The following is a 26740-nucleotide window of genomic DNA, read 5'->3' as shown; positions in this document are numbered from 1 at the left end:
TAATCTCCCCTAGTTGGGACCTTTTTGATGCTTTCCTCAATTTAGACCGATGTTACAGGTTTGGGGAAGAATACTGCAGAGGTGAGGTGCCCTGTCAGGGGGCACCTGATGTTTCCATAACACCACTAGTGATTAATATTGGTCACTTGATTAAGTTGTTTGGTTGCCAGTTTATCCATTGTAAAAGTTACTGTTTTTCTCATTCCCTACTCTGTTCTTTGGAAGCAAATCATTTGTCTAGCCCACACTCAAAATGGGTTGGGAGATATATAGAATTAAGCTCCATCTCTCAGGAGGAGGAGTATCTGCATGTATTATTTGGAGTTCTTTAAAAAGGCTTTACATCCTGCACAAAGCCCAACACGGGGCTTGAACTCAGGATCCTGAGATCAAGACCTGAGCTGAGATCAGGAGTTGGACTGTCGATCAGCTGAGCCAGGCGCCCCTTATTTAGAGTTCTTATGTAAGCAAATTTGTCTCTTCTCACCAGTTTATTTAGTCATTTATTTATATCACTAAGGATTCATGTGTATCTGTTTTATACTTTTGAGTTATAGTCCAGTACTACATTACTTATTTTGTTGCCCAAATTATTCCAGCTTTGGCCAGAGGGAGGTCTTTCAGGTGGCTCCTGCATCCCTTTGACATACTCTTATCCTTTGGGAGTTTTTTTGAACCTTTCCTGGAAACTTTCTGATACTACAAAGATATTCCAGGCTCTTCTTATATTTTCTATGACTTAGCCCTAGAATCAGCCACTTTTCTGAAGACCTCTTGTTCTTTTTATTGGAGAGTGGTATTCAGAAACCACTGGCCACTGGGTGTGTTTAGTGCTGCTGGGGAGTCATTACTTTCCAGGCCTTCCCGGCAGACAGAGCTGGGTAGCAAGCATATACATATAGACCTCTGGAGACAGATCTGTCGTTGTGTCCATGTTTCTTCAGCTGCATATGTATCAAGATAAACATGAGTTCATATGATGTCTCTGACTTCAGTACTACAGAGTTCCTTTTAGAATGTCTTCCTTTCTTGCTCATCTATAATATCCTTCTTCAACAATAAGGAACCTTGCTCTCGCCATTTCACTGTCCATCCCCAGTACACATGTACCCATGCTGTGTCTGTATTATAACCTACATGCCCACAAGAAACAGATTTACCAGTTTGAATATTGTACTGATTTTTAGCAATTCTATTTTAGTGGACAAGTTGTAGATGCTTATTTATGTTAATTATAATGTGATTTGATCTGTGATCCTAGCTTTTAGATATATGCAATGTTTTCAACACTCCTACCATAATCTGAGATGTCTTTGTATGTCTGGATGGTTCATAAGATTATGGAGTTGGGCTTCAAGTAAAATATTTCCGTTTTACTCTGCATTTCTAACAGTCTAATAAGAAAAAAAAGTTGATGTTCTCTCTTTAGTAATTTATCATAATTTCTACGAAAGGAAGTTTATACTTATTATTAAAGTTATATACTTACTAAAGGTAATGAAACACTATGTATAGTACCATCTAGCTCCAAAGCCCTGGTTTAGGTGCTTTTTGAAAACCACCTTAAGGCAAGACATTCTAAAGTCAGTTTCTCCATTTGCTTACTGAGCCCTGAATGTGTAGACTTGGCACTTGGTTCTACTTTATTGGCTACTTTTCTAGGACATCCTGTTGACCCATTCTTATTATTGGTGCCTAAGATCATATTTGTTTGTGGATAAAGATACTTTGGCCTGGGAAATGGGACTGACTTAACTATAGCTTTAGTTCCCTGGATTCTTGGGTTCCCAAGTTCCTGTTGAAGAAAAACAAATAGGAGCTGTACAAGCTATTCTGAGAGTTGAGCGTTCTCAGTCACCATGTAAGTTGGCTTTTAACTTGAAGTCTGATCTTGACCCCATCACTTCTACCTCCCGACCTCAGATCCTTCATCAAGAAAGTGCAGCCATTCCATTAGATGACCCCTAAGATTCCATACAGCTATGATTTTATCATCACAAGTAGTAAAATACATGGCTGGCAGTTCTTATCTCAATAATTAAGGCATCTGGCAAGAACTGGAAATGGTCAGCCTCTCTGAAACAAGCTTATTGGGTCCATTTCTGTCACTCTTTTATTTGATTAACACATACTCACACACACCATGTATGGGATGAACACATTCTGAAACGTGACGGCTATCAGTAGTACCTACGTGGCCAAGATTGACGCCATGTGGAAGGCGTATTTTGCTGTTGGTAATGACCCATCATGGTAATAACTTTGGAGGATCAGAGCTGGAGTGTTCATCGTTGGCATTTATACACCAGTGATTTCTTAAATGACCTTCTCTTTACAGCTACTGTGTAAAATCTGTGAACAGTACAAAAGAATGGCTCAGGTGAAAAGTGCAGTGGCTTACGTGTGATATGGCTCTATGAGTTGTAGGAAAGAAGCTTTAGTTCTTTTTGTTTTTAATGTTTTTTATTTATTTTTGAGAGACAGAGAGAGTGCGAGCAGGGAAGGGTCAGAGAGAGAGGGAGACACAGAATCTGAAGCAGGCTCCAGGCTCTGAGCTAGCTGTCAGCACAGAGCCCGATTGGGGGCTCGAACCCACCCACGAACTGTGAGATCATGACCTGAGCCGAAGCTGAACACTTAACCGACTGAGCCACCCAGGCGCCCCAAAAAGCTTTAGTTCTTAAAGCCAAGGAGAAAAATTTCATTAGTCTCATATACTGATAACAGTCTTTAGAAGACTGTCCTCTCTCATAAGCATAGTAGAAGAAACACATGACCTGTAGCTGAGTATGTGAAACATATCATGTACTTACAAAAGGATTTTGGAAAACAGAGGGCTGAAAGAGAAGAAATAAGAATTAATATGCTATGGGACAGGGCATATCTGTTTGGGGAAAACAAACAATAGAGTGAAGAAATGTTGCCTTTGGTTAGAAAGCTAGGATAGGAAAGCATGGAATGAATCTCCCTCAAAGTGCCTGCCATTGAATTGTTCTTTAAGGCCTATGTCACGTTGGTTTATGAGATTGACTTTGAGCTTTGAAAGTCCTCTGACCCACTATTCTGGCACTGGCCCAGATTAGTGGCATCCTGCATATCCTGGCTTACCGTGTTAATTAACAGGTTGAACTTTTATGGTACTAGTTTACGTGAGGATTCACCTTTGCCTTAACGAATAGTGTGTCTGGCATGGATTCCCATTCCTAAGGGTCATGCTAGCACAGCTGGTGGCTGCGAAGAATTGCTAGTGCCAGAAGCGAACAGCAGGTGTCACTGCACCTCCACTTACTAGGGTTCTGGCTCCTAGCTGTCTCTTGGAACCAAGTTTTTAATAGCGCTCTCAAACCACTGAACACAAATTGAGTATTTATGGCCTTCCTCAGATACAGAACCCAAACTGAAAATTGAGAATAAGCACAGCCCAAGAGGGTTTTCCTCAGTTTCCTTCACTATACTTTTTTAGTGTTTTTCCCTTAGGCTTACTATTATCTGTATTTCTGTTTGGGTAACTAATGAATTTTATTAGCCTTTTCTTATCAATCATTCAGCAGTTATTTAAGAGCCTTGGACAACTTATCTTTGTTTCAGCTGGGTTCCCACTTAAAAGCTTCTTGGCCTTTCTGCAACTTGCTTTATAAAAGCCTTCCAGCAAGAAGGCTGATGTCACTGTTCTCTAAATTGAGGTGCCAAACATCAAAGGAGACAGCCTCTTTCTTTATTCTTCTGTTTGAACCCTTAGATTTGGCAGTTGAGGAAATAACTGAATTATGACCAAAAGTCCTGTGGTGCATCTTCTAAAACAAATCTCTTACGGTTTCACTGTAGATGGTGTGGTTTCCTTCTATGACAAAGGCAAAGTTGGTGTTAAATTGGATTATTTTAGAAAATCTGGGACATACTACATTTTTGGTATCCTTTGATCACATAGATTGTTATGGAAAAAACACCCTAGGTGATATTTGTCTTAATAGGCAGGGTTAGTGCTGGTTTACACTTGTGTCCTAGTGTCATTATTAATAGCTCCCCGCTTTACTCTCAGTTGTCCTAGTTTAGACAATATGTAGTCACTCTAAATTCTAGAGGTGGGGGGACAGTTGATATGTTGCTTATTTTAGTAATTATAAGCTTTTTTTGGCTCAAGAATTATGCCTGCCCTGAGTTTTCTAAGTTACATACATTCAAAATAAAGCAAAAACCACAAAGAGCTTACAGTTCTGGGAAAGTAGCTTTGGGTGTGTACCTACAGATCATTGTTCTCTGGAGCAGTGATTTCCAAGTGTGGCTGTGCAACAGAATCAGCTGGTAATCTCTTTACAAATCATCTCATGGGTCTTATGATAGACCTCTACTGAATGTACTGGAGCTTGAACTTGACAGTACCAAAAATGTAGAAATCCACGCGGTGCTAATGCACTGGGCTGCTTTGTCAGCAAGCTTTTAAAATTAGCATAAAGAAGAACATTTCTTTCTATGGTTTGGGTGGTATTTGCGGTTTTTGGTGGTGGCTGCTTGGGTCTTACGGGTATGCCTGTCATTGACGTGAGTTGCCTTTCTGTTTCAGATGTCATCTGGGTGATTCTCAGTGTGGAGGTGGGTGGACTTTTGGGAGTAACGCAGCAGCTGTCATCTTTTGAAACGGAGTTCAACACACAGCCGCATCGCAAGGTAGAAGGAAACTTCAACCCGTTTGCCTCTCCCCAAAAGAACCGACAATCAGATGAAAACAACTTAAAAGACCCTGGGGGTTCCGGGTTCGACTCGATCAGCAAAAACACATGGGCTCCTGCTCCTGACCAAACCGAGCAAGATGAGAATAGACTCTCACAGAACTCTGTAAATCTGTCCCCCAGCAGTCCCGCAAACAACTTATCAGTAGTGACTTACAGTAAGGTAGGTGCCCTCGGAGAAGAGGAGAAGGGGTAGGTGGTGGGCCTTGGGATTTGTGATACCCCTTCATGGCAAACCTAGAAGCCTAGAATGTTCTTTAAGACTGCTTAGCTTTCCTGCCAACAGCAAGAATACAAAAACCTACCCCTTCTCCCCTCCCCCCCCTCCCCCCACCATCTTCATGTCCTGTGGATGTTACTTTATCCACATTTATGATTTACTACTGTCTCTCTGCTCTGGTTTGGGTGTTGAAAGAACACAAGTTTTTTTTACCTTTAGTATTAGAAAAAAAAGAAAGTCAAAATATCACCAGCCGTCCTTCCACTATAAATGTATGCTAAGCCTAGAGCAACAACATACCTTTGGAATTTCCTCCTACTTTGTTGTTTTGGGGTTTTTTGGTTTTTTGTTTTTGTTTATTTGTTTGTTTGAGGTGGGGCTTTTGTTTTTCCAAGGAAAAAAGACAAACTCAATTATTTATCCTAAATATTGTGGTTGGGCTTTCTCTTCATTTACCTTGTTTGTATGTCGTCTTATCAATGTATTTTCAATCACTTATGGCCCATCTACCTCCTCATTTACAACCAAGAGTGGTCCAAGTGATATTTTGACTTTTTATGTGTGGGGCAGTGAGAGCATTGGTTCTTGAGTTCACCATGATGTTAAATATTCTGATTGTTCTGAAACACTTTTCTGGGTGTTTGGTTTCTTGGTCTGTTTCTCTCCATTCTAGCTAATTAAATCTTGTCTTCCATACTCTGCTGAGGTGATGATGGTTCTTGGTTGTTGGTTTTGGTTGGTTGACTAAAGCCCTGATGCTGAGAGCTCCCTGTTGTAGGTGTTTGGTGTGGCAGGGCCTGTGAGTGTTCCTGTGCATTCTTCTCTGATTAATAATGCTGGGTAGTAGGCCCAGCGTCCACCTGTTTGATCATATAACTGCCCTTACTTCATGTTGGCATTTACCCTCAAATTTCAAAAAATAAAACTGATGTTTATTTGAGGGTCAAATTGCTTGTCTGTTGTAGGAATGGTATTTTTCTAATGCTTTATGTATGGTCCAGATCAAGAGGCAAATTAAGAAAAGAAACCTAGTGATGTGAATTCTTTTTCTGCACTCAGTCTAGGAAGAGACTTCACTCAATAGCAGTGTAACAAAGGATTGATTTTTTTGATTGGATGGTTCTAAAAGATTCTGTGCAATGATGGTAGTTGTACAGGATATAAGAGAAGTTAACTGGCAAGACAGTCAATTGCCTGTTTTTGAGGAAAGACTTCATGTCAAAACACTATAATAAAAGGTTTTCCTTCAAGCTCCTATTTTTTCAGAAATTTCTTCCTTAAATTTTTTCATCTGGAGTATGACTGTTCAAGGTGGGTGAGCCAAGCCCTAGGGTAAGCATATCCTGTTAGAACTGGAACTTGCAATTGAGTTTAATAGGAAGATGAGGGTTGGAGGAGGCAAAACCAGTTGCTCCAGTACTTTGTATAATGGAAACCCCTCACCCAGCTGTGAGCTGCCTGGCTCTGCAGTCACTGTGGTCTTAGGAGAGGCCGATGTTCTTGGCCAGGGCGCTTCACTCATCTCCCCAAGTTCTGAGTCTGTCAGTTGTTCACAGCTCCTGTAGGGAGCCCCTTTAGGGATTGATGCCTTTTGGCCAATCCTGTGATAATTGCCCTGGCCTAGGAGGTGGACGCTGGGGAGAGGTTGATGGTGGGGCGGGGCGGGGCGGGGGGTCAGAGTGGATTACCTGGGAGCCTTAATTGAGGTCTACTGTGTTACTTTTTTTTTTTTTTTTTTGGAAGGGCTGAGCTAGGTGAGGCTGTTGAGATTTCCTGAGATTGATGAATTTATGGTATGTTAATTTTTAATTTTTGTCATGAACTCTGTAGGATCATTTAGGGGTAGGATTTGCAAGAACCTCAGAGGAAGGTTCTCATTGGAGATGATATTCAAGGAGACTATTGGCTATAATATATTGAGCATATGGCACTTAGGTCCCAAAGAGAAATTGGAACCCCCTCCCTTGCTTCTTAATTTAAGCACAATCTTATTCAGAATGCACTTAGGTGAACATCCAACAAGTTTTCTAAAAGCACTTCTGGCTAAGTAAGAGTCAGCTCCACCTTTTAAGGCCTCTTAGGAACAGGGTAAGAAAGAAGGTATAGACAGTCATCTGTAAGTATTTATTAACACATCTGGGTACTGTGTAGATCAGTGTACATTGTTCAGTAGGAGACTTGAATAAATGAAGTTGCCCCTACCAACTAGTAGCTTACAGCACAGTAGGGGAGGTGAAACATGCACACAGCAGTTAGAGAACAGTCCAGTCAGGGTGAAGTATGGATTGAGAACAACAGTCAAAATGTGTGTTGTAATTTGTGTGTATGGCTGTGGATTGAGTTAGGGCAGAGAGGAAGGAGAGATGGGTTTGATGGAAAAGGCTTTTCGAAGGATAGATTCGAAAGGACAGACAGGAAGGACAGTTGGAGGAACAGTTTTAAGTGCTGAAGGCAGAATAAGTAAGAGATGTGCGGTCAAGAGATGTGGATGATGGACAATGAGAGAAGGGTTCAGTCGCTTGTAGTGCTTTCATATGAGGAGCAGTCGATGAAATCATAACAAATGCCTTTGAAAAGATTTGGGACTGTACTTAAAATGGATATCTTTAAGCAGAGCTTATTCATAATTCTAAATATTTGTGTTTGGCTTGAGAATGTAGATTTATTTATTATAAAATTTAAAAATTCTTTAACTTGTTTTTATTTTTGAGAAAGAGTACATGTGCACAAGCGGGGGAGGAGCAGAGAGGAGGAGACACAGAGTTCAAAACAGACTCCAGGCTCTGAGCTGTCAGCCCAGAACTCAGTGTGGGGCTCAGACTCATAAACCGTGAGATCATGACCTGAGCTGAATTCAGACACTTGACTGAGCCACTGAGATACCCTGGCTTTATTTATTTTTAAAGGCAGGCATGCTCAGGTATGCTCGAGGATACACTTGAAGGGTATTCTGGACACAGTAATGAGATCAGGCATATACCAAGAGTTACTTTTTTTTAGCCGTTCCTATGTGCCAGACGCGTTGTCAGGTACTTTCCCTGTATCATCTCATTTTTTGACAAGAAAACAAAAGCTCAAAGGGACTTAGTTACTTGCCCTATATTACATAGCTATTGAGAGGCAGAACTGGGATTCAAACCCAAGGTGCCACATTACTAAAACTTATTATTAGTAAGTGAAACTGGGCTTTCCCTGGATCCTCCTTTTGGGCTGGAGGCTGTGTTGAGTGAAAGCATTTGCTGAATTGATGATCAGTATCATCGAGTAAAAAAGCAGAGTTGAAATACGTGGCTCTAATGTAAACTGAAGATTGCCTGTTTGAAGAGTTCCATTGTTTGTTGAATCTTTAAAGTAGTGACTTCTTTTCCTGGCTGATAAAAATAAGAACTATTTTTATAACTCTTGGGGTACATAAACTTTGTAGTGTTTATGATAATTAGCACCCTTTTATTTATAAATGAGTTGAAAGGATGAAAGAGACCCTTGGGGCTCTAGAGTTGGGGCATGTGATTTCAGTTCACCCCAGGGTGCCATCTTTATTGAATGGGTAGGAGGAGTAACTTATACCCTGGTGTCCAGGATCAGAGTTGGCAATAGATTTGTCTTTCTCTGAAGAAATTCCCTGCCTGCCATTAAGGCTGAGAAAGAGCACGGTGCTCTTGGAAGGCCATGACCATGGTTATAGTAGTCAGATACAATTTCCTGCTGCTTCCATAGTTACAGTTTAACTTGCTAAGGTTGTTAGGATGAAATGAAAAGATTGCTTCATGCACCTGCTCCATGAGGGCTGCGTGGATATGTCAACATAATGGCATGGATGTCAGTGCCAGGAACTGGACACCTCTGGAGCCCTTCCCCAGCTGCACTTGAATAGCCATAAGCTCTTTGGACTCAGCGCCCCGTGTCTCAGGGGAAACTCTGGGTGGGAATGCCTGCTCTGGCTCCATCCCACAACTCAGAGGGCCTGGCCCCCCCTGCGTGAGAGCTGTCAGAGGGAGTTAGGAAAGTAAGTATATGCTGACCTGCTCCAAAGTCATAAATCTGACTCCTTGCTTTTGTTAGAAATTGGCTGGCCTCATTGTCAGCTCGGCTGTGGTTGACCTGTCCCATGTGAACAGTCAGACTGAATATTGGTGAAGGGTAGGAGCAATTTTAACGAACCTTTCTATGTGATTAGCTCAGAGCCTCTGAGAACAGAGTCACCTTAGAATAGGTGCTCACTTCATTGACTCCAGGCTCATTTCACCATGAATTCTAGCTCTCTGACTCCTCTCTGGGGACCAGGAGAGCTTCTATTTGGACAGTGTGAGAATAGTAAACAATTTATAGAGATGTGAAAGAAGATACGTCCTGTTAAAATTAGATGTTTCTTTTTCTTATCTGCCAGGAATTTTTTTTTTTTTTATTGTCTAAATGTTTTCTAAGAAGGCCTGACAGAGGGAAAAAAGACACCAGCCCAACAATCTGATTCAGGACAGATGGCAATAAGAGTGCGGCTGTCAGAAACCAAGGGGCTGCTGTTCGTGAGAAAGGCCAAATGCTTCACTTCCCCTCTGTTAAAAAAAAAAAAAAAAGTAATAATTTACACTGGGGGAGCTGAAAATAATCCCAGATTTATTTTGTTACATGGCCTATGGCTTTTATTTTGTGTTTGTTCTTACTTTAAAAAAAATGTTTGGAGCTGGTATATGTCAAATACTCCTCCTTTAAACTGGATTACAGTCTGAGCCACTGTTATTACTTCCGCCAAATGCTGGTTCAGAAGGAGAAACTAGTTATTATCTTTGTGGGGAGGTTCTTCTTGCTCTCCAGCGTCAGCCACTGCCGAGTGCCATCTGCCCTGCCTGCCCACATGCCCGCCTGCTTCCCTTCCTGTCTCTCTGACAGCCGCCCTTCAGTCGTTTTGGATCTGGAGCTGGAGCAGAAGTCAATCTGCTTTTATTACATCAGAAGTCCACTCTCTCCTAACCTGCTGCTCTCTGTGTTGACGAAGGCACAGAGGAATTATTTTCTCTCTATTTAGGGGAGAGTTCAGGAATCCTAGTACAGGTTCCCGGGGGAAGTTTGGAAAAGGCAAATTTTTTGCTCTGTGAGCCTGAAGATATAATGGCTGATGGAACTTATTATCTATTTGAAGTAGCCAGTGAGTTTTGCATAATAATAAGGGATGGGTTTGGGGTGACAAAATGGAATTGGGTTCAGCATTTGCCCAGTTCAGAGGGCACTGAATTTGACCAGAAGGCAGGTAGGTGGTGTCCACAGGTGTGCTAATTGGTGTGAGGTGATAGCAGGCAGTGTAGCCCTCCCACTGCCATGAAACTTGAGTTTCCGTTCTCAGACACAGACCCTTTCATGAAAGGTTTAAAGATGGTTCAAAGCAAAGCTAGAAGGAAAACTTGCGTCACTTGGTATGTTTTCCTCTGGCAAGGGACAGGTAGCAAACACCCACAACAGTCAGCCAGAGGCTGATCAGAATGGAGTAATTAGAGCTATGAAACTACCATTTATTGAGTACTTATTTTGTGCCAGGCACTGTGCTGAGAACTTTGTTAATTTTTATTGTGAAAATAATCAGTGTGTACATAGTTTAAGGAGCCAGGTAATTCTACAGAGCTTACTACAAAACCCCAGTCACCTCCCGTCCCCCCAGTATTTGTTCCTCAGAGGCAGCATGCTCAGCGTTCAGTGTGCATTGTTTCCTTGGGTGCACACAGCAGTACCACGGTGCAGGCACTGCCTTTTTCCTTCCTTTACAGTGGCTGAGACTTGAGGTACACAGATTCCATGATAGGAAATGGTAAAACTAGGATGTGAAGAAAAGCAATTGTCATTTAGTGCTGAGCCTGCTCTCTTAACAGTGTACTACATTGATTCCCAGTCACATGTAGTGTTCGAGCACGTATTATTAGCTGAGCTAACAGCTGTGTGCTCGGGAGAGAGTGCTTTCTCTAACACATTGCTGCCTTTCAAATGAGGATCAAGCCAATTACTGTCTAATATTATGTGACTTCTCTACTACTAAACCATCTCCCTTCATAAACTACAGAGACCAGCCTTTTCCTCTAGCCTCCCACGGGAAAAGATTCCCTAGAACCTCCATAGTTACATGGGTTTAGATTTTTGTTGACATTGAAATTTCCATTCAGTCACTCTTGTAACAGTAGCATCTATACCCCTTGAAGTCACAAAACACATCTGTATTCCTTTATTATGGCCAAAAGATACAGTCTCTGAAGTTTTACTTTTCTGGAATGAATTTAAAATCTCCCTTTGAACATGTTTAGTATTTTAGACCTAGAACATACTTAGGGGCCATCTTATTCCCTTTAAAGGCAGATTTTATTTCTTCAAAAGCTATCTAGAGAAAGAATATTTTAGGCAAAGGGACAGCCATTACAAACCCTGAGGTTGAAGTTTACCTTTGTTGTTTAAGGAACAGAGTGAAGGAGGAGGAGAGTAGAGAAAGGTGAAATCAGAGGATGGAAACTAGATCATGGAGGGCTTTGTAGGACCTCTGTAAAACTTCGGGCTTTTTCCTCTGAGGGACAAAGGAAACCATTAAAGGTGATAAATAAAACCCCTGCTTTGGAAAGTGGATAAAAGAGAGAATGGAGTAAAGATGTAAAGAGTAAAAAACCAAGGTTTTTTGGCCACCAAATGGATGGAATTGCCATCGAGGAAGAAGGGAAAGACTGGTAGAGATGGGAAGAGGTCAGGAGTTCCATTTTCGGCACACTGGCAATTTCTTTCGATATCCAAACAGAAATGTCAGGTGGGCTGTTGTATATCCAGGTTGCATCTAGAGTGTAGTAGAGACGTCTGGGTGGAGATGCAAATTTGGGAGTTGTGACAGAATGCTCTGAGACTGGCTGCAGTCCACGAAGCAGTGAGTGTAGAGCAGGGCTTCTCAGCCAAAGTACTAATACTATTGACATTTCAGGCCAGATGAGTCTTGAGGTGGAGATAGGGGATGTCTAGCAGCATTCCTGGCCTTTACCCAGTACAAGTGCCTCCCCATCCCCACGTTTGATAAAAGTATATCCAGACATTGTCAGCCGTCCTCTGAATGGAGAGATGACAAAATCGCCCTACTTGTGAACCACTGGTATAGATAGAGAAGAGGTTCACAGACTGAACTGCACTTAATACTGTCCATCTAACAGGTAAATAAGCTTTGTGTTTTCCAAAGCACATTTGCTGCATGTATTCATAATTCATAATTCATAACAGGCTTGTGACTTCTGTAGTTATACTCTTCATTTGACAAAATAATAAAGAAGTTGTAAGTGATTTGCTGACATTCATATAGAAACTTGGGGGTGGGCCATGGGCTGGAACCCAGGGACCCAGTTTGAGTCTAATATTCTTCCAGATCACATTGTGATAAGGTTTTGCCGGCAGAAGCAAAGTCTGTTGGTTATTCTCTGAGGTCGTTTTTTTTTTTTAATGTTTTTTTTTTAAGTTTTTTTTTTTAATGTTTTATTTATTTCTGATACAGAGAGAGAGACAGAGCATGAGAAGGGGAGGGGCAGAGAGAGAAGGAGACACAGAACCAGAAGCAGGCTCCAGGCTCTGAGCTAGCTGTCAGCACAGAGCCCGAGGCGGGGCTCAAACCCACAAACGTGAGATCTGACCTGAGCCGAAGTCAGAGGCTTAACCTACTGAGCCACCCAGGCACCCCTAATGTTTGTTTATTTTTGAGAGAGAGGGAGTCAGAGAGTGTTAGCAGGGGAGGGCAGAGAGAAAGGGAGACACAGAATCTGAAGCAGGCTCCAGGCTCAGAGCGCTCAGCACAGAGCCCGACATGGGGCTTGAACCCACGAACTGAGATCATGACCTAAGCTGAAGTCAGACACTTAACCGACTGAGCCACCCAGGCGCCCCTCTCTGAAGGTAGTGTATACCCTTGGTGTCAGGTTGTACTTCATTCATCTTTTGGAGCTCCAGAAGAATTTGACCAGGGAGGAAGCACTGCAGAACAGAGGAACCTGTCCTTGCTGGCTGGCCGTTTAGTACATTCTGTACCAGAAGGGGATTGTCAGGAAACTCTGGTTTAATGATATTACCATGACTCTCTTTTGAAAACCCAGAGGAGCCAGGAAAGTCCTCCTAGTCTTGCTGGTGTTTGCATTGGCATGGGTCATGTGTGCGTTTTAAAAATAAATTAAGCAAACACCATGAGCCTTAGAAAATGTCTTTTGTTATTTGTAACATTACTACCCGACTGAGAATAAAAAGTATCTCCAAGAACTCTCCCTTTTGTACCTCAGCAGCTTCAAAGCTGTTCAGCCCCATTTTATTTGCTGTGGGGCTCTGAGCATTGTTTTAGACTGGTCTGATGCTGGGCAGTCCTGTAGCTGAAACACATCTAGTGTTCCCAGGATTGCCAGAATATTTTATTTTGGTTGTAAGGGTGCATTTCTTTCCTATATTCTGAATTTAGCATTTTAATTTCTGATGGAAGTTCTCAAAGTAGGACTAGTGAAATTACAGACTCAGACAGAGAAGTGAAATTCACAGTGTGAGAGTCTGTCTCCTGGTACAGATGCGTGGGTTTCGGATGACTGGTCCTCACGTAAGTCCACCGTAACTGTGTTCTAGCAGGACAGGCTTTGAGTGGGAGGTGAAGAGCTGCTGGGCCTTGGGGGGGAAATGTGTTTCCTTAGAGCTCAACTGGAAGCGAGACCTCTTACAAAACCGTGGATGTTCACTTTCATGACCTGAGGGTCTTGGGCTTTTTGCTGTGATTTCATTACCCAATGGCCAGTTAAAACTGTTTGCCTTACACAGAGATAGTTTTGATATTATGTAGTTAATAAATGAGGCCTTCTAGGTGCTAATCCTTATCTTCAAAAACTTTACTGTCTGATACATGTGACTCCCTCATAGGAAACAAGAGCCAGTAAAGAGGGTATTGAGTTCCAGTTAACTTTTAAGTAAATGTCCAAATGTATTTGGAGGAAGGAGAAAGCAGTGAGGTTTAGAGCAGCCAGGAAATTGGTATCTTGGTAGATGATAGGCTCAGTCTGAATTGGAGGGAAGAGGAGCCACATGCAGGAAGGCCCAGAGGCATCCACAGACACGCAGGGTGTGCTCACAGGACACTGGCCAGCCTGACTGTGGAGTGAGGTGTGCTTAAAGAGGGTGGGGCGAGTTTTGGAGGAAGACCTTTGAAAGCCAAGCAAAGGAGAGTCACTGTTTAATGTGAAAGGAAGCAGAGTGACAGCAGTACTCTGTTATGAAAAGATAAAAGCAAATATAGCTGAACGAGACCAAGGAGAGACCATTTATTCTCCTTCCTCAATTAGCCAGACATTGGAGGACAGGGGGTGATGCTGCGAATTAATTGTAAGAGAGATGGGAGAATACAGTAGCTTGTAAGGAAAGGGTAATTGACAAAAGGTTACAGGAGTTTGGATGGAAATTCTGAGAGGAAATGGGACCAACAGCCTCACCCAGTGCTTCAGAACCTGACAGTGCAGGCAGCCCAGTGGTGACAGGGCTGGGAACTTGGATAATCTTTTCTCCTTTTGGGTATCCTCCCCAGTGAGACCCTTATCAGTTCTTTCTTCCTTTTTAGGAATCTCCTCTACCCTAGGAGATGTTCACAAAAGAGCTCTGTCTGCCAGCTTATCACCTAGCACACTTGCTCTTACGTGGGATTTGAGAGCTAAAATTCCAAATTCCAGTAGCTTTTTCTGAAATCTACTGAAAGGGGAGGTCAAACCCAGTCAGGATCCTGCATCTCCTGTAGAACTTTAAATAATATGTTGTCATTCACAATTATATTTGAGTTTTATTCTTTATGGTGATTTTCTTCATTTGCCACAGGGTAGGTGAAGGCTCTGGGAGTTGCCTTTGGCCATGGGGAGCTTTGGATGGATGGGGGAGGAAGAATGGGAGGAGGGTGGAAAGACGGATGATGAAGGGAGGAAGAATGAAGGCTGCATGATGGATTGGATAGATGGGGAGGAGGGGGATGGATGGATAGATGAGGTCCCAGCATGACTGCAAAAGTCAGTCAAGAGCAGCAGAAAAACTGCCACAGAGGTAAGTATAAAAATGGTTTTACAGGGCTTTTTTAAAAAATAAATTCATCACACTTAGAACTGAGTCAAGCTTTGGAACAATTTTGGCACAACAAGAAGACTATGAACTGAGCCTTCCCCATCATCAGCCCTCGTGCATAAATATAGGTTTCTTTTCTTTTTAAAGTTTGTTTATTTGAGAAACACAGTGTATAAGCAGGGAGGGGCAGAAGGAGAGAGAATCCCAAGCAGGCTCCACGCTGAGGTGGAGCCCAATTTGGGGCTTAATCTCACGAACCTGAGATCATGACCTGAGCTGAAATCAAGAGTTGGACACTTAACTGACTGAGCCACGCCCTGGTTTATTTGCTTTTCTTTGGCTGATTCTCCAACTTGTGCTCACCCAGTCCATCAAATATACCTTGGAAATTTTGAGGACTGTCACATGAAAGGGGCTTGAACACCAGTGTCAGACCATCTGCAGAAGTCCCTGTCACGCCCTCCTCTACCACTAGGGAGCCTCCTTGAGCCATTGGCCATTGAGGGAAGGGTCCTGGTTTGAATACTCTGGATGGAGACAGCCCTTGTTGCTCGCCCATTCCTCCAATAGAGACTATTTCTTTTAATGTTTGTTTGTTTGTTTATTATTTATTTACTTATCTGAGGCAGGGGGGGGGATCCCAGGCAGGCTCTATGCTTAGCACAGAGCCCAACGTGGGGCTCAGTCTCACAATCATGAGATCATGACACCTGAGCTGAGATCAAGAGCCGGATGCACCCCAACTTTATTTTATTTCTAATTAATAAAGAGACGAACAGGTTTAATCAGGGCTTACTCAGCCTCTGGCCCTTACCAGCCAAGCCAGTCCTGTGTGCAGGACCTCAGCACACCATGTTTGCAATACAGGATCAGGACAGGACTTAGTACTAAACCCTTTATTCTTCTGTGTTTGCATTCAGTGTACTTAGTGATACAAGAGGAGTACTAGGTGGACGCAGCGCTGACCAGAATTAGCCCAGGAAATGAGGAGGAGGGCCCTCGCAGTGTATCTGATGCTGCCGTCAGTATACGCCGGGAGAGCATGTTATTCACAGCCCTGCAGCATACGTCTTTTTTATTAACCTGTGTGAGCCTTTTTATTTATTTAAATCAGATTAAAAAAGCAAAATGGGGGCACCTGGGTGGCTCAGTCAGTTAAGCGTTCAGCTTCCGGCTTTGGCTCAGGTCATGATCTCACGGTTCGTGGGTTCAGGCCGTGCGTCAGGCTCTGTGCTGACAGTTCAGAGCCTGGAGCCTGCTTCGGATTCTGTATCTCTCTCTCTCTCTCTCTCTCTCTCTCTGACCCTCCCCTGCTCTCACTGTCTCTCTCTCTCTCTCTCTCTCTCAAAATTAAAAAATAAAATAAAGTAAAAACATTTAAAAGAAAAAAGCAAAATGAAGACAGGTATGTGAAAGTCTCCATGTTGTGGTGCTTTATCTAAACAGCTAGCTTTCAAACAGCAAAAGCGTAACCCAGATAGCCCGTATAAGACATCCTTGTTTCATTAGACAGTGCAGCTCCCTGTTTTCCCCCCTGGAGTGTTAAAAACAGATGACTCGCCAGTGCAGAGTGGTTCTGTGGTCATTGGCTGAGAATCAGCCAAAGAATTGAGATATTTGAGTTTTACCATATGTAAGGCATAAAAAATTGGCAGAAACAGTTTCCACCCTCTTCAAGAGCATCTTGCTCTTCTGATATCCCTCTACTTCCTACTGTTGAAAATTGATGAAGAAACTTTTTAAAAATATTCTATCTGAAACAGAATGAGTATCCTGTCTTTCTGGTGCTCTGACACACAATTAATGTTTTCCCTTAGTGACAGTTTTTAGTACTTGTTTTTGGAGAAGTTATTTTGATTTCTCTCTGATTTTAGGAGAACTTTTGTGGGTGCACACCCACATAGGATCAGTGATAACCAGGTCACCGGCTGGGAGTGACTGCTCTTCCACGGAGGCCACGATAAACTATTGTGAAGAACAAATCAGATGGATAGTACTTTTAGGTTTGCTTGAGAACAGGATCACAAGTACTGGATCTTAATTGTCTTTTCAGGAGATTGTGGTGAATGGGACTGAGCTTATGTTTCACGTCTGTAAATGTCTTTTGAAAATATTTTAAGATATGTTAGAAAATTAGCCAAATCATGGCTCTCTGTAGTTTTCCCATCATGGAAATGCAGTTCCGGACCCAGCCCAACTACTATGATGATTTAGCTGTCTTGAGGTCGAGGTCTTCTCCCAGACACCAACAGAGAGGCCCCTCTGTCTCAGCTGACAGGGAGGCCCCTGCTGTGCTTTGAGAGGGCCCGCCTGCCCGGTAGCCAAGTAGAGCTTGGGTCCCGGGCCTCGGAGCTGCTGCAGCTGTTTGGTGAAAAACTGAGGGAAGGCTGAAGCACACAGGCAACGCCTCAATCCTTATGGACCTAAGGGCCGTCTCTCCTTTGCCGGGACCACTTTCTTGTCCCCTAGCAGACATAGCCTTTGAAAGCCTTGAAAACTATGCAAGCTAGGTGGGCCCCGGGGAGCTGGCCTTTAGACCTGGAGTCAGATGCAGGACTTCTCTTCAGGATTTGATTATTCGTAGCCTCTGTTAGCATGGATAAATCCAGCCTTGCTACCAGTCCCTTTATGGTGAGAGAGAAGGGTAGCCTTCTGCATCAGACTCCTGAGTTTTGTAATCTTGCCGATAGCCTCACTTTTCGCTTATGTCCTTTAATTCCAGGGCTCCATGGTAGTTACCATCTGATGTGTCTATCCCTGTTTTCCTTATTAGTAGAGGCGCAGCTGTTCTAGGAGAGGTGTCCGTTGATGCCACGTTAGTTAAAATATTGGCATTTGCTTTTCCAATGGATAGAGGTTGAAGAGTTGCTAGGCCCCAGAGGAGAATGAACATTATCTCTGTTGCCAAACCCTGCTTGTAGGCTGGGGTAGGAGACATTAGCTACCAGAACCTGTTACACTGGGTCTTGGAACTCTAGTGCAACCTGAAATGTGGATGGGCCTCCCGTTTCTAATATACTTCCATCCCACTGTTAGGAAAGACATTTCCTGTTTGGCCCCCTGCCATTGGGTGCCCTGGACAAGCTGTTCTTGACATCTCTGCCAGGCTTTTCCTCCACAACTGGCGTTGCATTGCCTGCGTTCTCTGATCCATTTGTGACCATTCTCTGATCCATTTGTGACACCTATAATCCTGCATGTGGGGAGTCTAGATGATAAAGTGGTTTTGAAATAGAATTGGCTTTCCTCTCCCTTCCTCGAAGTGATGGTAGTTCATTTGGCAAGGTGTGGGGTGGGTGAGAATAGAAAACTCTATTCTTTTGTTCCTCAGGCCACCGTTCTGCACCAATTAAAACATCAACAACTTCCAGTGTGCCATTCTCTGGGTGAAAGGGAATTGGATAGCTTTTTTTCCCCCCCAAAAAGGGGCACGGAACCTTAGCTATTAAGTAGAGGTCCATGATCTAAGCCAGTTACATACCACACCGAATGTCCAAGGCCCAGGACACTCTGGTAGAACTCTGAAGATGCCCATTATGTCTTTGTTCCTCTCTCTGCCAGGTACACAGGACCCATTTATTTACCTGTAAATTGGGAGTGTGATGCAGCTCCTTGGCAAAGGCACAAACTCCCTTCCTATCGCACTCCACACAAGTCACAAGGCTAATACTTGCTTTAGAAAGGCCCATGTGAAGTGTGTGGAGCTCTGGTCTGGAAGACAGTTATATTTAGGGAAAAACAGTTCATAGACAACAAATGCTGTTCGTTTTCCAGGTTTTCTTTTCCCTGGGCATTTTTTCCTGCACAGAGACCTGTGTATTCTACATCTTGTGGGGACCTGGGCTTTTATTCCTTTCTTTAGATTGTTCCAGATGAATGCTGGGAAGTACTGAGCACAACTTCTTTTAAGCTTCCATACTTTCTACGTCTGGTGTGTGTGTGACCTCTGACCAGGCCCTGTAGAGTGGAGTCTGAGAGCCCTTGGCTCCCCCAGCCCACCCTTGTCAATCGGGCAGTAGCATGGCCGCTGAGATGGTTGCGGCCTCGACTTGCTGCTGGAGGTGTGGTTTTCTTGAGGGCTGGCAGACTTGGGCCATTTTAAAATCGTTTTCTAAAAAACAAAAAATGTTTATTTTTGAGCGAGCGAGAGAGAGACAGACAGATAGACCGTGAGTGGGGGAGGGGCAGGGAGAGAGGGAAACACCGCAGGCTCCAGGCTTCTAGCTGTCAGCAGAGTCCCTAACGGGCTCAGATCTCACGAACTGTGAGATCAAGACTCGAGCTGAAGTTGATGCTTAACCAACTGAGCCACCCAGGCACCCCGACATGTGGCCATTTCAAATACTACTGCTTTAACCAGTTCTGTGCCCTTGATTCGGTTCTCTCTCTGCATCTGGCTTGTCTTGGTGGCTCTTTGGGAGAATTACCAAGAATATGTTCTAGTGGCACAGTGGCACCTGACCTGGGGTTGATGCTCAATCCGTGTTGGCCCGCCCACCTCCAAATCACCCCATTGGGATTTTTGGTTCAGTGATGCCAGCCACCAAGCGGCTAGATACACACTTCTGGTCTTTTGAGGCTTTGTGTAGAGGAGGGGAAAAAGCAAAAGCAATATCAGTACCTTCCACTGAGAACACCCTCATGTTCAGTCTCATGTTCCGGGTTCTTGGCAGCTTTGACCTCTGGCCTAAGCATGACCAAAGGGCATTCTTCCTATTCTTTCATGGAGTCCTGTTTTTCAGCCTCCTGAGCCAGGCACTGTGTTGACTCCTAGAACTTTAAGTTCTAGGAAGATTTAGAGAGGAACCTGAGATCCTGTGAGGGGAAGGGACCTTACCCAAGGTCAGTTGGTGAACTGGTGCAAAGCTGGGAATAGAACCCAGATCCCCTTCTCTCAGTTCTGCACGACCTACATCTCACTGCAGTAGAAACAGGGAGGGTCTTATATCTGTAGCCTAATCACCTCCAGAGAGCCCAGCCTCTCCTAGGACCTGGGACCTAGGAGGCTGTGACCACATGGATGGCATGACCCAGACACGTGTGTCCTCAGACCTAAGCAGCTGTTTTAAGACCTGGTTTTGGGGGAGGCACCTGGGTGGTTCAGTTGGTTAAGCATCCAACTTCAGCTCAAGTCATGATCTCTTGATCTGTGAGTTCACGCTCTGCGTTGGGCTCTGTGCTGACACCTCACAGCCTGGAGCCTGCTTTGTATTCTATGCCTCCCTCTCTTTCTGCCCCTCCCTCACTCATGAACTAAGTAACTCTCTTTCTCTCTCTGTCTACCCCCCCCCCCGCCCTGAAATAAACATTTAAAAAGTTAAATAAAATACATTAAAAAATAAAACCAGGTTTTGGAAGAGCCAATACTCCTGTGACTTAGGGGTGTCCTACACTCCAGGCAATAATCTGGGAAATACCTGTCCTCCTTTAGTTATTAAGTCACCAAGTGCTTAATGGGGACCCGTTGGGCTGAGGAGGTGGAATCAAATAAAACAAAGTCACACTGAAAAGAATTCTAATAACTGGCAACCCTGCAATCAAGCACTGTTTTCCCTCCACAAAGAAATGTGTCATGGGGCGGGGGTGGGGGCAGCACCTGGGTGGCACAGTCAGTTAGGCATCCAACTCCTGACTTCGACTCAGGTCATGATCTCCCATTTTGTGAGTTCCAGCCCTACCTCAGGCTCCACCCTGACGGTATTGAGCCTGCTTGGGAATCTCTCTCTCTGCCCCTGCCCTGCTCATGTATGCTCGCTCACTCTCTCTCTGTCAAAATAAATGTTTTAAAATATTTTTTAAATGTCATTTTTTAAAAAGACAAATTCTGACTACCCATGGCCCACCAATTAATAGAAAATTTGATATTTGTCATTTTTATGCCTTCCCACCTCAAATTGTGCCTAAGTTTCAGGATTCTTAACATAGTTGTCAATAGGAAATACCCCCTGGTCATTTGTCATGGTTATGGCTGAGGCATCTGCTCTTGGTACCCATTTGGTCCCTTTGGTCCAATGGCCCTGCTGCTTCTAGGCCACTTTGGGGAGTAGGAACTCAGTAAAGCTGGTCACCAGTTAACTTTTGTCCTCCTCAGTCTTGGCATTGACTGGTCTTGCCAGGGAGCACCCTCTGGGAGGAGGGAGGCACAGGTATCCTCTGACAAGTTCATGCCAGTTTGCTTTGGTGTTGGCATATCTTGGTGTTTCATTCTTAATATGAGGGGAAAATGAGACTATGAAGCCTTTTCCACCCAGTCAAGCAGCACAGAAAATACCTTTGGGAACTGAGAAGGAACCTTATCATATGGCAAATGGGAGAGGCAACGTGGGGAGAACAGAAATTCAACTTGGGTTAGAACCTTGGCCCTGCCTTTTACTACCCCTGTGACTTGGAACAGGTCTTTTAGTCTCTGCAGTCAAGTGGGCACGAGTTAAATGAGCATACTGATACTCACGGGCTTGCGGGGTGAGGCTTAGAGACAACGTATGCAAGGATCCTGTACCATGCCTGTTACCTAGGTGCTCGGTGGACAGTTGCTGTTTCTGCTCCAGTATTGTTGTTGGTGTAAGGGTCATTAGCCAGAAGGAGCCTACATCTGCAGTTAAGGTGCAGAAAATGGTGTACAGGGATCTTTAGCAGAGAGGTTAAGACATTGTTGTCCAGAAGGGAGAAAGCTTTGTGAACTGGGTGGAGGAACGTTGGCACTGATTGATCTAGAAGCTGGAAGATGAGGCTTACCGCCGTAGCCTCCCCTCTCTTTGGATGCTGTGCTGGAGTGAGAATACTTCACAACTTGGAATGCTGATGGTTGGCCTCTCGAGGTTTGGGTGGCAAGGGACACCCCACGAGCTTTATGCCTTGGGCTTTGCTTCTGGCTCTCTGGGAATCAGAAATTTTTTCACTTGGTTTGATTGTCAAATTGTACCTGCTTTGTTTACCATCACTGACTATGTTCACTCTCTTCCAGGGGCTCCACGGGCCTTACCCCTTCGGCCAGTCTTAAACGGGTGTCGGCAAGAAGAAAAATTAACAAAAGACAGAAGGCCTGACTTTGGGTGGGGGGGAGGGCAAGGGGTTCCTCAGGATTGCAGACCACATCGCATGGACCCCTGGCTCGACCCCCCGATCCTGGAAGAAGAGGAAGAAGCAGAACAGACTAGTTTTGAGTAAACTCAGTGCGCATGTGTGAGTGCTGAACCGCGGGAATGGTGTTGAGGCTACTAAGAAGAAATCCATGCAGCCACCTTGGGTTTTGTTTAATAGGCGTCAGTCTAACAAGTCATTAGGTCACTTGGGAAGGAAAACAAATTTTAATGGGGGAAAAAAAGCCATCTTTTTAAACAAAAATTATTTTGCCTACAGACAGGTTGTAGTTTTGAGCACATGTTAATTTTTTGCCCTCTTGCCCCACTTTTGTTTTCAGAGAAGGGACAACATGCCCTTTATAGATTAGCTGCTTGCTCTGGAACCGATTCAGGTTCATAGCTGGTGTGGCATATGTGGGGACTCTGGGTCGGTGCCACAGGAGGACATCTCCTGGGCCTCATGACTCCTCCGGCTTCTGATCCCATTTGTTTTTAATGGCATCAGCCAGTGAGTTCTCATCCTCTTTCTCTTCTTTTCTCGTTAATCTTCTGTTGATTTACACCTTTAACATTAGTATTCATCAACCCCTGTGGCTTGTTACCATCAGAACCTCTCTGAAGACCAAACTTCCCTGTGTGGCCAGCAGAGAAAGCCTTGAGGACAGATCTTGGGTGACATGGGAGTTCCCTGGGCCCGAAAGGTGCCCCTCTGCGCACACTTAACAGTTCAAATTGCTTTTCTTCCATGTTTCTCTTGATGCAGAGGATTGCCATCACACTTAATGCTCTTTTGGATTCTTCGTACACAGTGGCTCCCCATTCATTCTGGGAACAGTGCCTCTGTGCTGTGTATGTGTGTGCCACGTGCATGTGCACACACACACACACACACACACACACACACACTGGGTGTTGGTGCCACTCACCAGCAGGTGTGCAGCAGGCGGGTGGAAAGGCGTCCAGGCTTCTCTTTTGTCACACAACTCCCTTCCCTGTGTTTCCCTCCCATTGTCCTTTGTGGTATTTTCATAGCCTGTTAGTGGAGGCTGAGCTGTTAAGGTATGAAAATACAGCCCCGAGTGGGGAATTGGCCACGGGGAAGGGCCACAGTTAACTATGTGATTGTAGAGACCACATTTTGATGTAAGGAGAGCACCCCTCCCCGAGCTGGGTGCTTGGTTATTGGGAAGTGGTGGGTGAGGGGCAGCCTAGCCAGAGCAGAGGTTCATTGGCTGGCTACCCACATGGGCGTGTGGCCCCACCAGCATCCTATGGATTCCAAGCCGGTTGAGATGTGGATCTCTCCGTGGGAAGCTTGAACCAGGCTAGAACAGCTGTCTGCCAAAGATACAAGAATATGCAACGTCCCTCTTCTCTTTTCTTCTCACCCCCTCCTTCCCTTGAGTCTTGGTTGATTTGATAGCCGGGGATATGGATCTCGGGTGTGATTGTAGGGTCACCTGCCTGTTACCACCACCCCCACCCGCACTGGGGGTGTGAGACAAACAGGGAGACCAGGTGATGAGTGGCTGCAAGGGGTCATATAGCCTGGGTGTGGGTGAGGGTCTGCCTGCCCGTCTGTCTCTGTCTGGATGTCTCAGTTCCAAAAATGTGTGTTGTTTGTTCCTCCTCATCCTCTTCTGAAACTGTTGTTTTTTAAAGCTTGATTGTGAGAGAAAAGCTTGTATGAAATTTCCCCCTTCACCTCCCTACCTCCCAAAAAGTAAAAGGCAGGATAAACTTTGGTCCACTGGGAAAGCACTGGGGGAGGGTGGAGCCAGCCCAGTGAGAAGGGCTGTGCATCCAGGTCTGGGGCTGAACTGATAGGGCTCATGCTGGAGCACCCGTTTGCAGTGCACGTGAGCAGAGCCAGGGGGTGGGGGGGGTCCCTGCTGGGTGCTCAGGCCATCACTGGCCCAAGCCAGGGACCTATGATGCCTTTTTGTCTGAGGGGCCTGTTAGGCCCAGATCGCCACTACTGTTGGTGCCCACCCCCTGGGACACTGCCGCTCTGGATCCCACATGTGCCCAGCCATTCTGCTGGTTTGAGAGCCCTCAAAACAGCACACCTCCAGCTGCTCTGGGCAGTATTGTGGAGGCTTTATGTCACCTGGCTTCCTGGCTTTCTCATCTGCCCTGTGCCAGGGCCCCCCTCCCTGATTCCCAGGAGGAAGTACCTGCCTTTATTCAGCAGGAGTTTTAACACGTCACCATTAGTGGGTCTGGCCCTGCAGAGGCGTCTGCTCCTCCTCTTGCTTGTAGCAATGTGACTTTCCCCAGCACGTTGACTTCCCTCCCAAGAACAAACCATCTCTGTACACATCCTTGGAGGTGAGCTCTTTACAGAGGGCCAGAGCAAGCACAAGCCATGGAGTAGGGGTCGAAGGAGTCCCATTCATTCTGCCCCCTCTCACTGGTTTGAGTTCTGAGCAGTGTCTCGAGTCCCCCTCTCCCCCCTGCCTAGAGTGGTGGTAGGGGTGCCCCTCTCAGCCCCAGTAGGTTCTGCTCCTCTGGGACTCTTCTGCAAAAGGCAGGACCCCCGGTGTCTGGCACCCATGAGATGAGGCAGACAGCATCCTTAGGGGCCTGAGCCCAGCAAGGGAGGCAGAGGGCTCAGGCCTGGAAGAACCTGTTGTGTGCATGGAGTGAGGTGTGTGTGGATGTGTGTTCGCGTGCATGCCTTTTTTTTCTTTTTGCCATGGGGACAGTTGAATTTGGGGTATTTTTCTACAAGAAACAGCCTTCTCTCCCCCAGTTAGGATTGGCTGTAACCTTAAGCTCATCCTAGAACCTCACCAAGACAGCTAGTGTGGCTTGAGGGTGGCCAGGATGGGATCCCCAAATTCAATCAGAGCCCCAGTGGGAGAGGACGGTTGGGTGGCCAGGGCTCAGAAGTGCAGGCTGATTCCCCACCCCGCCCTGCCTTGCCTTTCCTTCATTTCCTTGGGTGAGTGCTGGAGCAGCAGCGGCTGCCTCTCCCCCTGGACGGTGGTGTGGAGCAAGCAAGCTGGTGGGTGTTTGTGGTCGGGCCTCATGGTGCCTGGGAGGAGACGAAGATGGGGAGGCTTTTCCTTACTGTATAAATGAATATTTGTATGATTAAATTAACACACACACCAAAAAAAAAAAAATACTATTTTCACGTGTGTCAGTGAGTTTTATTGTACCTTTAGGCACCCTGTGCGCCAGCTTGCCCCCACACTGACTCTGATGTGTACTTTCTGGTTTCTGGGTCTTCCTTTTGCAAATGGGAAAACTGAGACCCTGAGGTTCATTGTGTTTGGGAAATTAGTCCTGAGGTTATGATTCGATCTGCTGCCCTTACTGGCTCAATGATCAAAAAGGTGAGGAAACCGTTTTTGGTGGCCCTTAGGTCCAAAGTACTACACATCTGTTGAGCACGTTGCTATCCCCAGCACATAGGAAGAGCCAGCCAAGTTCACGTCGATCAGCCAGCGGGCACTGTTTGGGCATTTACTGTGTGCAGGTCCAGAGCACGGGTATAGGAGCAGCACAGGGAGAAGGCACGGCATCACAGGCATCTTTCCTCCTGGGAAGAAAGAGCCGAGTTGGGGAGGCCTCTGGCATTCTGGATGTAGACAGAAGAGGGAATACATCTTCCCTTACATGTTTCCTGTGGTCGTTGGGTATAGTTCTTGGATGCTCCAGGCGCTTCTTCTGGTATGTAATAGATTAGGTCAGTTTTTGTTGACTGGCCTGGGAATCTGAGGGTCAGGTAAGGACCATATTCTGGGCAATTGATAAACAAATTGGAAACTATCCCATGTATTTCTGTGACATAAGCTTGTGACCTTGTGACCTTGGCCAGGAGATGGGGAGGCAGGTTACATGGTGGTCATATAGCATGAAAAATCCTTAGTTGGCATCATGGCAAATGGTGGGTTTGCTGGATCCATCTGGTGTCTAAAACACTTTTTAAGAGCTCAGAACTCAAGTCACATGATCATCCCTGTGTTTAAGAGAAAGATCAGAGAGGAAGGGAGTTGGCTTGAGTGGTACAGGCTCAGACCCATGGGTTCAGTTCCCAGATGTGGGCGTTAATGTCACTTCATTGCCGACCCAAATTGGGCCTTCACCCTGGCAGGCAAAGCTGTGTGTTCTAAATGATGGTGGCCCTGGATGGGAGCCAAGGAGGGGATGTCCTGGCCATCTCTCTATCAGCAGCTCACTGAGGAAACAGGATGGCCACAGATTCGTGAGAGAAATGGAGGCACCACGTAAGAACTGGCCTCTCCCACAAGGGCCTAAATGCAGGACTCTGGTTTCTCTGTTTAGCCTGATAACAAGAGCCCAGGATGTGGGAGACTGGCCCAGAGACCCCAGTGGTGAGCGCCCTTTCCCCGGCCCCCACCCAGCTATCACAGCACGCCAGCATCCTGCTTCCTTCCAGGTGCCCTGGGCTGTTTATTCTCTACAGGAGAGGTGCTCCCACCCTGTTACCTGGGTCTTCTGGCAGCCCAGACCTGTCCCAGGCCTTCCTCAGCACCCCTACCGGTGGACACTTAATTTGCTTGGCAGAATCTGTTTGTCTTTGGGGCTGTAACCTGTCAAGAAGTCACCAGGCCCTGGGAGAGGGGAGCAGGTTTGATGGTAGCTCCTGGATCAAGCCATTCCCACGGGGG

The 26740-nt window shown here is 45.3% G+C and overlaps 1 protein-coding gene across 2 annotated transcripts in view; it reads left to right on the top strand.

Annotated features, from left to right (window-relative positions):
* ILRUN (inflammation and lipid regulator with UBA-like and NBR1-like domains) overlaps positions 1-25233 on the top strand; it is a 90700-nt gene extending 65467 nt beyond the window's left edge. For both annotated transcript variants that reach the window (XM_029943362.1, XM_029943361.1), the window contains 2 exons: positions 4562-4890; positions 21980-25233. In XM_029943362.1, coding sequence (XP_029799222.1) covers positions 4562-4890; positions 21980-22015 — 365 coding nt within the window. In that variant the 3' untranslated portion in view covers positions 22016-25233. The remainder of the gene's footprint in view (positions 1-4561; positions 4891-21979) is intronic.
* Positions 25234-26740: the final 1507 nt, after the last annotated feature.

This window comes from Suricata suricatta, chromosome 7 (assembly GCF_006229205.1).
Source record: "Suricata suricatta isolate VVHF042 chromosome 7, meerkat_22Aug2017_6uvM2_HiC, whole genome shotgun sequence".
Taxonomy (NCBI): domain Eukaryota; kingdom Metazoa; phylum Chordata; class Mammalia; order Carnivora; family Herpestidae; genus Suricata; species Suricata suricatta.
This window is presented reverse-complemented; position numbering and strand designations above follow the sequence as displayed.